The sequence below is a fragment of the Elephantulus edwardii genome, unplaced genomic scaffold, assembly GCF_000299155.1.
Source record: "Elephantulus edwardii isolate Elephantulus edwardi_28Jun2011 unplaced genomic scaffold, EleEdw1.0 scaffold00088, whole genome shotgun sequence".
Lineage (NCBI taxonomy): Eukaryota > Metazoa > Chordata > Mammalia > Macroscelidea > Macroscelididae > Elephantulus > Elephantulus edwardii.
Window position 1 is genome coordinate 5,313,338 of NW_006399838.1, and position 15,461 is coordinate 5,328,798.

The following is a 15,461-nucleotide window of genomic DNA, read 5'->3' on the forward strand; positions in this document are numbered from 1 at the left end:
TCACAATATTCCCATGATGGAGCATCTAACACTTTTAAATATCCCTTTCTCAGCTAGACCAAACAGAAGTTGAAAACTACCAAAGCCACAGTTCTGCCTTGGCCAGTCTCACAAATATTTACAGGATACAGGAACATTTTTGCTAGGTCACTCCACTCCTACTTTCTAAACTAAAAAGTAGCGCCTGGGCTTCCTGATCTCCGTAAAGCTTGGGTTGGGGTACAGAGCTTGGAAATAGAAGAGCAGGCCTGAAACCCACAAAGGAATCGCACAAGACACAACAGGACAAAGGAAACGAGGGATTTCCCGGGAGCTGATGCGCTGCCTAGATCCTTTTCAACCTTCCCAGTTCAGACAAAACAAAGGGCTCCTCTCACGCCACCTGCGTGCTGTGCCAGTTTCAACAGCCCCTGAGGGAACAGTCTGCTCACCTTGCTCGCTGTATATTGTAGGGGGAAGATGATGCTGAGGAAAGAACTGAGGCGGCATGTCTCCAGGTCCCGTCACAGGTGGGTAGTAAGCCGTGTGTGAATTAGGAATAAAATGTGGGTGGTGAGTCATGTAGGGGGGTAGGTGATGGGTGGGAGACATGGCTGAGGGATAGCTCGGGGGGTAACACTCAGGAGACTGGGGTGTGACCACCACCCGACGGACTCCCGTATTGTCTTCAATCACCTGAAGAAAAGAACAAAATGACAGAATGTTATTAGTACATATTATTAAGTAAACATCTTACGCCTATATCATGCTAATACATTTCCCCACAACTTTCATTTTATCTCTCATAGAAGAAGAAATCTTTAGTGCCTGTTGAATTCCAGTGGTCTAATTCAACAAGATGCACTGACATGGTCGGTGACTGTGGTAACGGACACAAGTATCTAAGAGATGGTGAGAATGAGGTCCTTCTTCACGGACTGGTGGTCTTCTCCAGGCACTGGTCCATCCAGACACCCCATGCCCACGGTCTTGGAATGATTACGTTTATGGCATGGCAATATGTATAGCACTGAAAACAATACGGGGTCATCCTGCTCTGCTCCATCAGGAGTCAGAAACTGCACAAGGGGAATGAGCTTGGGTGTTGATTTTTATTATTCAGTATGTTTTTAAGACTTTTCTCTCTCTAGTTGTTTTTAATATAGAAGGAGTATACGTAAAATGCAAACAGCCCAAATGTCCAACCACAAACGAATGGATTGAGAAATTATGGTACAGTCACACAATGGAACACTACACAGCATGCAGGAGAAATAACTCTGTAAATTATTACCTAACTTGGGAGGGACAAGAGAGCATTATGCTGAGAGAACTAACTCAGTTCCCCTAGGATAAATATTGTATAAAACCGTTATTGTAGAATGAATATAAGGATCGAGGAGGGGTGGGAGAGGCTAGAAGCAGAGGGATGTGGATGTGCAGGGGGAAGGGGGATTAACCATGGGGTTGTACAATTTGATAGGTGGGTTAAGGGAAATTGAAAGAATTTGTTTGAATTTGTATTCAAGTTTTATAAATAAATTAGTAGGAAAATTAAAATAAATGAATGAATGAATGAATGACTGCAAGGAGGGACTAGTCCCTGGAGAGGGATGTCACGCTTGGGAGGGTGAAGAGAGCACAAGAGAGGAAGACTCTCAATGAGGTAGACTGATTCAGTGACTGGAGTAATCAGGGTAGGTGTGTCGGTGACAATAAGATTGGCAAGGGATAGAGCAGGGTTTAGGGCTGTTGTACATAGGGTTGCTAAGAGTTGCAAGCAACTTGATGGCACATAACAACAACATACATGTAGATGCATGTACTTCTCGTGACACTATCTTAAGTCATTTTTTAAAGTCTCATACAGTGAAGGAGGAGGAATCGACTCCGGTAAGACGTCATCTATGCCTCATCGAAACAAAACACTACACTGATCAAGACCATGGAAATGAGTAGACGGATTTCCACCAAAGGCTTGCTGTTAACCGGCACACTTCTGGGATACGGTGCTTTGTTATTGGTAGGTGTCATGAGGTCGTTCTGACTCACAGCAAACTTTATATTAACAGGAGGAAATGCTGCCTGGTCCTGCATTAACCCCACAACCATGGCCACACTGAAACCCATTCCTGTAGCCACTAAGCAATCGGCTTCATTTAGAGTCTTCCCCTTTTTTGCCAACTTCCCACTTTGCCAATCATGGTCCTCCTTCTCTAGGGCTGACACCACTGGGTACTATGTTCAAAGTTTGTGACATGTCATATCACCACCTTTGGCTTCTAAGGAGCATTCTGGCTGTACCAACATTTCTATGTTCTTCTGGAAGTCCATGATATATTCACTATTATTCACGAATCCCATAACTTAAAGGCATCAATTCTTCTTCAATTACCATGTTATTATTCAGTCTTCACATGAACAGGAGAAGACTGAAATTACCACGGCTTGCACCAGGCACCCATCAGTCATCAAAAGGATGACTTTTCATCACTTTTCAAGACTTTAGGGAGGACTGGGCTGGGGGACGATATTTGTCCAATGCAACATATCATTTAACTTCTTTCTTCCCTTCATTTGATTTCCTAACTGCTGCTTGCAAGGGTGTTGACTGTGGATCTCAATAAACGGAAACTCTTGACAAAGTCAGTCTTTTCTTCATTTCTCTCAGTGTTGCTTACCAGCCCAGTTGGGGAGATGTGTGTTTACATTATGCTGAGTTGGAATTAATACTGTAAGTCCTTGAGCTTTAGCACCAAGTGCTTCAAACCTGTTTTTTCCCCTGAGGAAGATTGTGTCAACCTGCCTATGTCAAGTTGTTAATGGTTTTTCTTCCAATTTTGATATCACCATAATTTGCATAAAGTCCCGTTTCTTGAATAATTTGTCTAACAGACAGCCTGAAAAAGTATGTTGACATATAAACCACACTACCGGGAATTCACACCATTGGCCCTGTTAAGGTTTGTCAAAACATTATCCAATCTATTCAAAAGGAGGCCACAAAGATAGTCTGCTTGGGGCTGTACTTGATACTTAAATATGCTATGATTTTCCCTATTGTCAATACAAGCATGTGGAATTTTATAGCATTTTCTCATTCCTATTGGCTATGAACCTGGAGAGAGGATGAAAGACACACAAGCACTGAGGACTCTCTTTCATAGGGTCGCTATGAGTCATCTGCAACTGCACTTAACAACAACAACATTGGCTATTAGGCATAAAGAAAGGTATATACCAGATGGCCAACTTATAAGGAATCTACATTTAATCCTCTGCTGTACACTGAAAGGTGCACAGAAAGAAACATTTGCTTTCTAAACACTTACAACCAGTATTATTTCAGTCATTGCAAAACTTCCAGTAACCAATCATGTAGACAAACCTGGCTGACAAACAGGGCTCTCAGTAAATATGAAATGCGCTCTAGGCTTATAAATAAGGGTGGTGATGTTGTTGTTATATGCCCTCAAGCTAAAAGCGACCCTCCAAGTTTGCAGAGACTGTGCCTTATAGCAGGGACTTTCCATCCTTGCCCCTCAGAGCAGGTGATGGATTTGAACCATCTGCCTTTGGGATGCTGGCATCAACTACTGCCACGTGGGTAACTACCACAAAAATACAAGGTACTGCTATCTTCTCACCATATAAGTTCAGATTTATTTTAAAAAAGTACTTTCATTTCCTAAACTGGGCAAATAATCAATAAAATCCATTTCTATTGAAGGGGGGAAGGCAAGAAATAAAAATTAGGACTATATAAAGATGAAAGATTATCTTCTTATTAATGTCTTTTGTAAGAATTAATTTTCCACCAGTTAAGAAATGTCAATCTAAAGTATAAATTGTTGTTGTTGTGGATTGCCTTCGAGTCAAGCATGACTCACAGCGACCCCATGAACAAAAGGCCTGAAGCCCCTCTACAACTACGGACATTTATCAAAGTTCATAGTTTCTGGAGACATGCTGTTTAGGAAGTGGATGCCACTTCTGCCTCCAAATTATCCTTTTAAAAAAACTAGGTTTCTTACAGAAAACCAAAGAGTTGTTTTTAAAAAAAACATTTTGTTAACCTCTTACTATACTTTAGGGGAGAGATTACACAGAAAATGAGTTTCTCATTCAACAGCTGATGCACAAGTGTCTAGAGTCTGACTGTTTTCCCACCTAAATGAGCTATCCTTTGCCTTGTTATCTTTGCTTGTGGGACAAATGTTGCCCATTTGTTCTTTAAAACAAGACATTTCTCAAGGCATTATTTATTTTCTAGGTCAACACGTTATCAGGGAGCTCTGTTGGCTCTGTGATAAGGACCTGCACCGCCAGCCCAAAACTAACAGTTTGAATCCACCAGCAGCTCTACAGGAAGAAGGCAGGCAAACTCCTCCCTTGTGGGTTAATGTTTCAGAAAATCAGTGGAAGGGTCAGCTGTGGGTCAGTTCCTCACTCTGCTCAACACCAATGTGTTATTTGGTTGAAAGGAGACCTCCAGGAGGGGTAGCTGCAGAGGAAAGCTAAAGAGCGTCTCATGGTTCATGGCCATATTCTCTAGGGTTCCTCCAGTCTCTATTAGTCTACTAAGCCTGGTCTTTTGTGGATTTGAATCATTTTTTCTTCTTTCTACATTCTCAAATAGAAAGGAGCTTTTAGAAACCATAAATTGCCTGCAAATGTAAAATATTGCTTTGGGGCCCCATTTTCAACTCTCTTAAATTATCCGATATGACTACATATTTTGGAAGACACAATTCAGTCCATGACAGATGATTATAATAGAAATGCTACATCAACGATATTGCTGAACAGAGGTAACTCGTGGTTGCTGTGATGCTAAACATTGTGACACTGATGTGCCAAATGTGATAATGGTCACCTGTGGAGGACAGTGTTTGGTGGAGCCCCCCCATTAAAACAAGCTGGGAAGGAGTCGCATCCACTTCCGAAATGGCTTGCCTCCTGTAACTCTATGAACAGTGCTCTGATCTTTTGTTCACTGGGTTGCTATGAGTCGTCTATGACTCGAGGGCACATAACAACAACAATAACAAATTATCCCAGGACATTTGTCAAAGACCAATCTCCATGTACATGCATAATGGGGCACTTAATAGAAACACGGCTCCTTCCTCACCCTGAGTGGCTGCATCATCAAAGAGCTTTATTTTTAAAAGTTCAATATTAATTCGGAAATAAGTGAAAACAAAAATCAAAGGTAACTGCTGAATCATCTGTTTGGTTTCCTTCCATAAACTACAACATCTCCATGGCTGAGGAAATCATGACCATGTCCAAGGAGCATCAACAATGAACAAGTGAAATACGTGACTCAGGAAACGGTGGACAAGAGTACTGTGTGTTCAATGAAGATGGCTCACGAAGAAATATTTTAGTCTAGCAGAAGGATTTAAACATCAAAAAGAACTCAGTCCAAAAATCCTGGGCAATTAAAAAAAAAGTGCTTTCAATCTTCGCGTTAAATATAAGATTCATTTCCTTTTGGGATGAATGAGATTGTGGCTGACTTTTATTCAATTCAATATTTTCTCACACACAAAGACTAAAAAAAAAAAACAACATCCCAAAACCCCCCCAAAATCTTCCTGCCATCGAGTTGGAACCTACTCACAGCTGATCCTCTAGTTGTAAATCAGATGAGAGGGATGGCCCAGCCTTCACCCTCAGAGCAGCTGTTGGACTCGAAGGCCTAGACTTTGGGTTGTCAGCTCAACTCCTTGACACTGTCACCAGAGCTCCCAGCACAAGCCAAAGATGGGCAATGGTGGGGGCCGGGGGGAGCAGGAGCTGCCATCTGATTTATCTATACAGTCGAAGAACAGAAACAAACAACAGTCACCTAAGTCTGAACAAGCGATGCTACAGAACACAGAAGAAACAGTGACTGCATAAACCAGAACACAGCTCTTTATCTACATTGTTTCCATTCTATGATTCAGTAGTACCACACTTGCCAGTCTTCTGCAGAAAATCATGACCCTTAACAAACCTTTTTTGTGTCAGATTCTCAAGTTGCCATCTGCCTGTGCCCCAGAGACTGAGAGCTGTAGCCAAGTTTCTTCTGTCTTAAGCTCTACAAGGCTTGTTTGCTGAAAAATCCCTCTGGTGGGGGGAAAAAAGGTCACGGATTTATCCTCTGTGAGGATACAGCCAGCCACCTACCTCAGGCTAATCCACAAAGTCAGTCCAATGACAAACAACAGAGCGTGTGCTCCTTTATCCTTTCTTTTTACTAAATTCAGTTCAACTAGCATTTCCTGAGAACGTTCTATGTACCCACTATCCTGCGAGCTGTCAGAGAAGAAGGCAAAAAAATTAAAACAGGGAAAACACCTGTCTGACTTACACGGGTGGTTTTTATGAGCATGATCAAGAAAGGCATTAAAACAAAATGAAGTGCCCAGGTTCCACGACCAGTTATCCTACAAGGACGCAAGAGACGGACCCCGGCAGAATGGGAGACACACGAGACAGAACTTTGATCCTTCTCCACCAGCACGAAAAAGTTTAAAATACCAGCAACCAGAGCTACTGCTGGTGGACTAGCTAAGATTGGAGGACTCCCCAAGACTATTTATGGTCTAGAGTATTTTTCTCTTTTGAAAAGGAAGAGTGTATGACACCAAACAGTGAAAAATTACTTTCAAACAAAGTTAGACTTTAAGGAGGCAAGGAAACTAGATGAACAGAAACGGAATCACCAGAATGGAAATAACAAGCACCATGCACTGTGAAGAACATAACCAATGTCTCTGAACAACTTGTGTAGCAGCAATTGTTAAATGAGAACCTAAACTGTTGTGTAAAGCTTTACAAGACAGACACAAGAGTATGACTGTTCTTTAAACGGAACAGTCTGGAGATGACAGTTATAAGCAGAAGCAGCCAGGACAGTGTGTGTAGAGACAAGAAGAGAGCTCCCGGGAGCTCTGGTGGCAAGATTCACATGGAGTCACAAAGGTGCTGTCTACTCCAATGGTTCAAATCGACCTGTGTCTCCACGGGAGAAAGATGGGCAGTCTCATCCTGTGCAATTCTAAAAACTCGGGGTGTGGGGAGGGGTGGCGGTGAAGAGGTGGTGTCAGCTATGTGTCAGTTCTACGTGTCTGTAGTTTCATAATTAGTTAAGTGGCATAGCCATGAACGTCATACTCGCTACCCTTCCACAGTGTTTTCATTATGTGAAGTTAGGCATTGTACTTTGAGAAATAAAGACATAACCAACCAACCTGGAGAAAACAGGATGCTTGGGTTACTAAGAGAAGTGAAAGACGTCCAAGTACCAATGAAATCGACAATCACCTGCTTTGATATTCTCTCACAAAAAGAGTGAACACGCAGTTCGCCCTTGGGAGAGTGAGTGGCGCACAGTAATACCAAAATCTCACCCAGCACTCACCGCTGTAACTACCATTTCACCTCATGAAACCCTCCCAACAATCCTGGAAGACAGACACAGTTGTTCTTACTTTACAAAGAAGAGGATTGAAGGTCAGAGTTCAGCTAATGTAATCAAAGCCCAAGAGCTAGTAGGCACTTGCTGTTGTTGTTGTGTATCAGAGTCAGAACCAACCCATAGCTAAGCCTTCAGTGGGTTTTCAGAGACAGTTTATCAGTGGGAGGAGATCGCCCATCCTTCTCCCACAGAGCAGCTGGTGGCCTCGAACCATGTGCCTTCACAACTGCAGCACAGCTTCTTGCCACAAGGCCACCAGAGCTCCCCTACAAACAAAAAACCAATTTTAAATCCAAGAATGAATGAATGTCTTAAAAACGCTTAAGTTTAGAATAGTTCTTCTCTTGGCTAACAAAGAAAGAAGGGAGTTCCCTGTACGGAAATGCTCCATGGGAATTTTAATAAGCTGTGAGGCCCCTGAAAATCTTTCCTTCTGCCCCTAATTGGCTGCAAGTCACAGGATCAAAAGAACGTAAAAGACAAGAAGGAAGGGAGAACGGGCTGCCCCAGATGGCCAGGGATGATCCAAACAGCAGGCGAGGTGACTCCACATAGGGTTACACACCAACCCACGTCCATGCCCTCGAAGGCTGCCAGCTTGCTGAGGTGGTGAGGAGCACTGAGCTGGCCAGACACAGGGCACCAGGGCCACAAGAGGGTATGGAAGCTGGACTCAAACTCAATGCCCAAGTGCTGCCAACATGTCTGCAGGAGGCTCCTGGGCTATTCCAGGAAGAGAAGTCTGCGATAAAACGGAATCAACCGAGTAATGAATCAGGAGAAGGGAAAGGAAGCCGACGTGGAAAGGCTGCATGGTCAGAACGGAGGGTGGGAAAAGAGCCTAGACTTCTCCCGACAGGACGGGGGGCTTCCTTGGCGCCTCCAATGCCATTAGGCCATACGCAGCGCTTTCTCCCACCCACCGCCAGTGCCCCAAGGGCAGCTGGGTGCACAGAAGAGTCTTAGTAAATGCAGGGCAACACACAAATGAACAAGCAAAGAGAAGGAGAAGAAAAAAAGCAGCATATTCATCTGTTTAGGTCTCCTGGTAATGAATGTGACACCAAGCTCCCCGCTTTCTCATGTCAGGCGGATGCAGGACACACACACACACACACACACACATCTTCCCTATAATTGTGACTCCACCACACTTGCTTTTACAGAAAGATCATACAGTTTCTATGTACATGTTTCTGCTTCAATCTTCAAATGAAGCTCAGTGGCTGGACTTCCTTTCTCTCTGGCTGTGAAGAGAGAAGCATTCGCCCACCCATTCCTTTCCTTTTCTGCACTCGTGTTTTGCTTTTGCTTTTTTTTTTACTTACAGTGTATTTCAACAAAGTATGTTTTGACAAAGTGTGTATTTTCTACAGTACTGAGTATGTAAATGGGGCACAGCAAATTTACTCTTCATGTTGGGTTGGTATTAAAACCAGGGCTGCATCTCCCTTACTCGACCTCTTCCTTCAACTAGGAAGAAAATTCCCATTATCATCACTCAAGCAGTGTAAGAAGAAAGAGCAGATATTTGAATAAAAGAAGGTTATCACCTGGATGAACTTCCCATTACTATCACTCAATGAAAGAAGTAGATATTTAACTAAAAGAAAGTTAGGTATGGATGAAATCCCATCTCCATAATTTAAGCAACAGAAGAAGAAAATAGACATTTGAACAAAAGATGGCCAGAAAAGCCAAAGAACAGTTACGGAAGCAAGTTGTCACGAATTCTACTTCAGGCGAGCTCTGGTGGTCTAGTGGCAAGAAACTGTACTGCAATTCCAGAAGTGAGTGGTTCGAATCCACCAGATGCTCTGCTGGAGAAGGAGGGGCAATCTCCTTCTGTACCAGTCAGATCTGATTTGACGGTACACACACACACACACACACACACACACACACACACACACACTAATAAAAATAAAAGAAAAAAAAAGAAGCTATTTCACAGATGAAGTTAAATTGCTCGATTTTGAACTGGTGGCAGATTTAAGTACTCAAATCTCCTGACTTCTCTGTATTTTCATTTCAATGATTAAAACTGTGGTGGAAAACAACAGTAACTTATCAACCTCATTTCTTCTTACCTCAAATTGACCAACAGCTGATGAAATAGTATTTGCTCTTCCTCGTGTTACCCTGTCATTAATACCCTTAGATAATAGACCCTCTATGCTTAGGGCCAGGTCATTTTGCCACACAGCATGGCTATTTTTGTACTCAAATGGAAAAATAAATGATTTGTGAGGTTTCTAGGTTTCTAAATGCTCATTACATAACACTGAAGGATTGTACAAAAAGTCGTTCCAGCCTGATTTTATAACAGGTTATCATCTCCTGGATTAAGAAAAAATACATTCCTTGACAATTCTAATTACTTTTCTCAAATAGTTCTTGCCAGTGTTTAAATGCAACTATGAAATTCCATCTACTTTGTAGCAGACCAAAGCTGTGGTTTTGTGTAACAGGGTGAAAAGTCCCTAAACTTTTTACCTGGGTGCCCACTTATACTCAGACCTCTTAAAATCCCCACTGATGTTGATTTTTTAACTCACAGGCCAACTGTGGGAGAGAATGGCTCAATCCTGACGAATCTGCTGCGTGCGCGGCAGGGTCACAACGTAAGTGTCTTAGTGAGTCGGTGACTTGCCTTCAGGGGTTTAGGTTTGCATCTTACAGGCTGGTCCTTTCCCCAGAAGACCAGAAAGGGAGACACCACCATATAAAGCACTGCCCTCTCTGCGGGATTCAGACACACCAACATTTGTATGTACACAGAAAAGGGGCACACGTGTACATACAGTTATGTAGATCTTTCTTCTGGAAAAAGGAGCACAGTTCAGGGCAAATGTAAATGAAATAAATTTGCAGGACTTTTACAGGACTCAGCTGATTCTATTATCTACTTAGAACTGAGTCACTTGAGCATAGGATTCCTCCGAAGCCTCTTTGGCATTGCCTTTGATCTGAAAGTCTTCAGAGCGTGATACAGTCAGGGCCTACTCCTTCAAAAAGGACATGGTTCCTGGAGGGTCAGTGAAGGAGCGGGCAACTCTCATTGAGATGGACAGTAACAGGCTAGGGTGTTCAGAGGGTCAAGGTCATTGAGTTGGACAGCATCTCACAGTAACACAGGTGAGGGAGAAGATGTCATGTAGTAAGATTTTCTAAACTAAAGAGGAATCGCAGGAAGAGAAAGAAACACATCTTTCTGGACTGCAGACTTAGGGCTGGACCTTCAGCTGGCTACAGTTCTGACACTTTTCCTCACACTCCCAGGGTCTCAACTCAAGATAGAGACTCAAGGGACAGTGAGGCCCTCCCTCACCAGAAGAGCTAAGCTTCTCAAGATAATGCAGAGTCAAGGAGCCTCTTCTCTGAGCAGGGGACTAACAGGAAATCCCGCAAGAGGCATTAGCGCTAAAAGTCAAACAGAAAACAGACTGAGTCAAGATCACAATCTAACTTCTACTATTTGTGTCTCCTAAGGGGAATCCTTCCTCTCCCTCAATGAGACAGACCGATTCAGTGATGGGTAATTGGGGGGAGTAGGTGTGTCAGAGACAATAAGATTGGCTTAGAGCAGGGTTCAGAGTTGTTGTAAATAGTGTCGCTATGAGTCGCAGGTGACTTGATGGCACATAGCAACAACAAGGGGAGTTCCGGTGGCCTAGTGGTAAGGAACTGTGCTGCGATCCCAAATGAATGAGGTTCGGAACCACCAGTTGCTCCCCACAAGGATGGACAATGTCCTCCCGTGGAATTTAGTGCCTCTGGAAATCCACAGAAGGGTCACTATGGGTCAACTCTGATTCACGACACACAGCAACAACAGTTTATAAAGTCTCTGGCACAGGACTTAACGCTCCTGTACCGAGAAGACCAGGCAGTATCAAAGTCCTATACTCTAGACGCTGGAAGCAGGAGTGGCACCCACTTCCTAAATGACGTGCTTCCAGAAACTCTATGAACTCTGAAAAATGTCAATGGCTGTAGAGGGACTTTAGGCCTTTCGTTCATAGGGGTTCTATGAGTCGTGCTCAACTTGAAGGCAACCGACAACAACAACAACAACAACAACAACAACAACAACATAGTACTCTAGACAAGAGGTCTTTTGGGGGAAGTGACATAAACCAAGGTTAGCTAAATGAGGAACAGGACTCGTACCTAAGTCCTCCAACTGAAAATCCTGCAGCTTTTTCCTACTACGCTTTATTGTGTATTATCAACTTTACTATAAAAAGAAACTTGAAAATGAAAAAGAAACACTAATCCTTCAATAGGTGTTTAACACCAATGACAAACACTGAACACGTTACATCTATAAAAGTGTAAGGTAACAGTTAAATGGACCAAACAAGCATTTCACATTACAAGGAAAGGCCATTTTAAAGCAGGAACAAACAAGAGGCACAGACAGGGTGGTTTACAAGGTGAAGAGGGCTGCCCTTGAAAAACGAGGACCGTTATCACCAGTGCAGTCGACAGAATGAACCTTCTCTTATTCCAGCAGCTCTCCAGACTCCGCACAGGGATAGACACCAGCATCGTCTCAGCCACTCTCACGTCCATGGACGCAAAGATTCCTCAAGTGCACCAGCTCAGAGGAAACCAGAATCCTCCGCACATGACAAAATCTCCCGCACTGGTACAAAGCATGTCACGTTTCAAGCCTCTCATACCTATGAGATCGATGTGATAACACCACTGAGGAGGACGGCGACACCGTTCAGGAAACATGGTTCCTGGCTCAGAAGAAGGGGTTTTTTCCCAGGTCACTCAACCAGCATGCTTAACTCCTCACTTACCGACTATTTTACATTTTGCATTTACAAAACCTTGAAATCATTCTCAGGACCCACTTCTGATGGCTGAGGACCCACAAGGGGCTGCAAATGAGGTCTGGGGACGCTGAGGTCTGGGGACGCTCTGACCGACAAGAATCGCTTCCCCTATTTATCTGTTATGTTTCAATCTAACTGTGGAGCAACTGCCAACAGATGGGAGGTCTCAGGCTGGTAAAGAGAGGGTGGGTGAGTGCTGAAGGTGAGAAAGGAAGCAGACTCCATGAACCGCAGGGTCAGAGTGGACAGAAGGTAAGGGTGATAAGAGGTGACAGACTGAGACACAGGGTCCCAGCTCAGGGCAGGAGGTGGAGGGCAACATTCCAGCACTACCCTCCCTGCAGGCTCAAAGTTGTGGGGAAAGGGGTCCCACATATCACAAAGATGCTGAAACATGGCCAAAAGCAAGAGCAAGTGAGAGAAACATGTACCAAAGACAGGGCATGACCCCCTGACTTTGGCATCACACCAATTATGCTAGTCTTTCAGGGAGTTGGTCTTTGGAAACTAATTATGTCAATAAACGAGGCCTGGGTGTATGGGGGGAAACATCTGGAATACCTTGAAGCCTGTGCCGTTTCTTCTACTGCCCTGTATTACTCTGATTAAGAAACCAGCCCAAAGGCTTCAAGCCCACATAGATGTGCCGTCCCCAGGGACACAGAGCTGTGGTTCCAAGTCTCAAATATCGCAATACTACTAGCCAGTCAAGGTCATTCCACTTAATCCTTGGAACCTTAATCAAGTCCAGGGCGACTTATCTTCAAGGGGAAAAAAAAATGGGAAGAAGTCAGGGGCACCATACACTCAGGCAAGAGATGACATGTTTATCTTCATTCATGCGTAATTGAAACTGTGTTACCTATTTTACTCAAGCAGACCACAAACTCCAGTGGTGCTGTAATACTTCTGACTTTGTTACTAACAAAACAGAAGTTCTCAAGTCATAGTGTGTTACAAATATGAACAATACATGGGCACATCACAATTTCAGAAAGATTGTCCTTCTTGAGACCTGCTGCTAGTATTTTTAATATAGAATTCAAAGAATGTGTAGAAACCTAAAATTCACCGAGCCTTGGTAAAATTATTTTGCTCAGCAGGTCAACTGATAAATGTTTTGCTTTAAAAGTTATCACCTTAAAAACAGCTACTGAATTGATTTTGACCCCTAGAAATCCTTGATCAAGTTTCTTTATGGGAAAAGACTTCCCATCTTTCTGCTGATACGGCCGACTGAGGTTCCTAACTTAGAAAGAGGGCGCTCTGGTGCTCGAGGGGTACAGAGCTCACTGCCAACCCAGAGGGAGGCTATCTGAATTGACAACTGTTCTGAGGAAGAAAGATGGACCATCTTCTCCATGTGACTTACATCATCTGGAAAGTCCCCTGCAGGGTCAGCGATTTCAACTCGACGGCAATAAGAGAATTGAGAAAGAGAAAATACGATACACGTTCAATGAACTAAAATGAACTGATGTGTATCATCCAATCTTTACTAATCATCTCAAGTCACTTTCGGACGTTGCACAGTGTTACTATGGAAATCAACTGCCTGTGTTGTATGTACGTGATGATCAGCTTTCTAACCAACACAACTAAAGACCGCTCGAGTGTGCCACACTGCACCGGGCTGATTACTTTTGGAAAACTTACATAGGCTTCCTTTTGATTCCCCTTTTGAGGAACAATAAGAACAAATAAATTACAAATTTTAAATTAGAAAATAACTTCAGATACGCTCCCTTCCCCTCTGCCCCCTGAGATAAAAAATAAGTCATCTAGAACAGAGTTCAGGTCTTTTGTGCAAAGCTTAATCTGAGTTGTATTCGACTTGATGACACTTAACCACTGCTAAATGAGACTAGTGATATTATTATATCTGGAGGAATATTCTTCCACTTTGCACACCACTCTTCGCCAATTTGCTGTACTGAGGTAATTTGGGTTTGTTGTGATGCTGAACTTTGTACCACTGAGGTATCAAATACCATAATGGTTTCCCAATGTGGACAGTGTTTGGTGAAGCTCCCATTTGTAAAACAGGTTTGGAAGCAGGAGTGGCATCCACGTCCTAAACCACATGCCTCTGGAAACTCTATGAACTTGGAGAAATATTAGCTATAGAAAGGCACTAGGTCTTTTGTTCATAGAGTCGCTAAGAGTTGTGCTTGACTTGATGGCAATCAACAACAACAACAACAACAACATCCATCCATCCATCTACCCATCCATTTATCTTTCCATAAATGCTTATTACATTCTGGGCAGTTTTCTGGGTATTGCAGCTGATTCAGCAATGAGCAGGGCTAAGGGGCACGTTCAAAGCACTGATCGTTGTGGAGTTTAAATATTAAAGGAAGATCATCAGGAAAAATACAAGAGCGGTACACCAAAACCACGAACTCAGTTACTATTCCTAAAATCACAGGAGGAGGTGAAAACAGAGTCTCACCCGCATCTGTCTGACCTCCTGCTCATTGTGTGTTCCACAGAGTCACAACGGGCAGGACCTCAGAAACACAGAGAAACAGCGCACAAAAAAATGCAGGATAGACAAGAAGGCTCGTGTAGGCAGCCCAGTCTCTACCTGGTGCTAAGGGGAAAAAAGAAGCTATAAAATAAAAAGGAATCAAGTACTGCAAATAATAGAAATAAAACCAACGGGACGTACACTCTTTTCTGTAGCAAATCTCTCGCCTGTGCACACCTACACACTCCGTACATTACAGAACATTGCCCTAATATCCTACAGGCAAGGGAGCGGGAACCCCAACATTTCTCTAAGGACTTTAAGCCTTGACATCCATTCTCTCACTCCGGGCTGCCAAATGAAGGCGATTCTCAGTCTGTCACAGCCCCTCCTGCTGCTTTCGACTCATCATTCTCACAATGTGGACGGTAAAACAAGCAGTGGTTTAAGCTTACGTTGTCATCACCAGAGGGCGATTACAGCGGACTTGTCAGAACTAAACTACGGAAAGCACTCCGAGTTTTCCACTTCGTACTCCTTCCCGATTCTCCCCAGGGTGCTATGCTTTCTGGTCAACTCCTGAAATAAGTCCCATCAGAGAATGATCCACCAAATCAAAATTTAAATGCATTTTTTTTTTTGGTTTTTTTTTTTTGTGTGTGTGTGTGCGTGTACCGTCAAATCA

At 43.3% G+C, this 15,461-nt stretch overlaps 1 protein-coding gene across 2 annotated transcripts in view; it reads right to left on the reverse strand.

Annotated features, from left to right (window-relative positions):
- Nucleotides 1-15,461, reverse strand: part of FNDC3B (fibronectin type III domain containing 3B) — a 406,030-nt gene that overhangs the window by 144,906 nt on the left and 245,663 nt on the right. For both annotated transcript variants that reach the window (XM_006890351.1, XM_006890350.1), the window contains exon 6: nucleotides 432-675. In XM_006890351.1, the coding sequence (XP_006890413.1) occupies nucleotides 432-675 (244 nt within the window). The remainder of the gene's footprint in view (nucleotides 1-431; nucleotides 676-15,461) is intronic.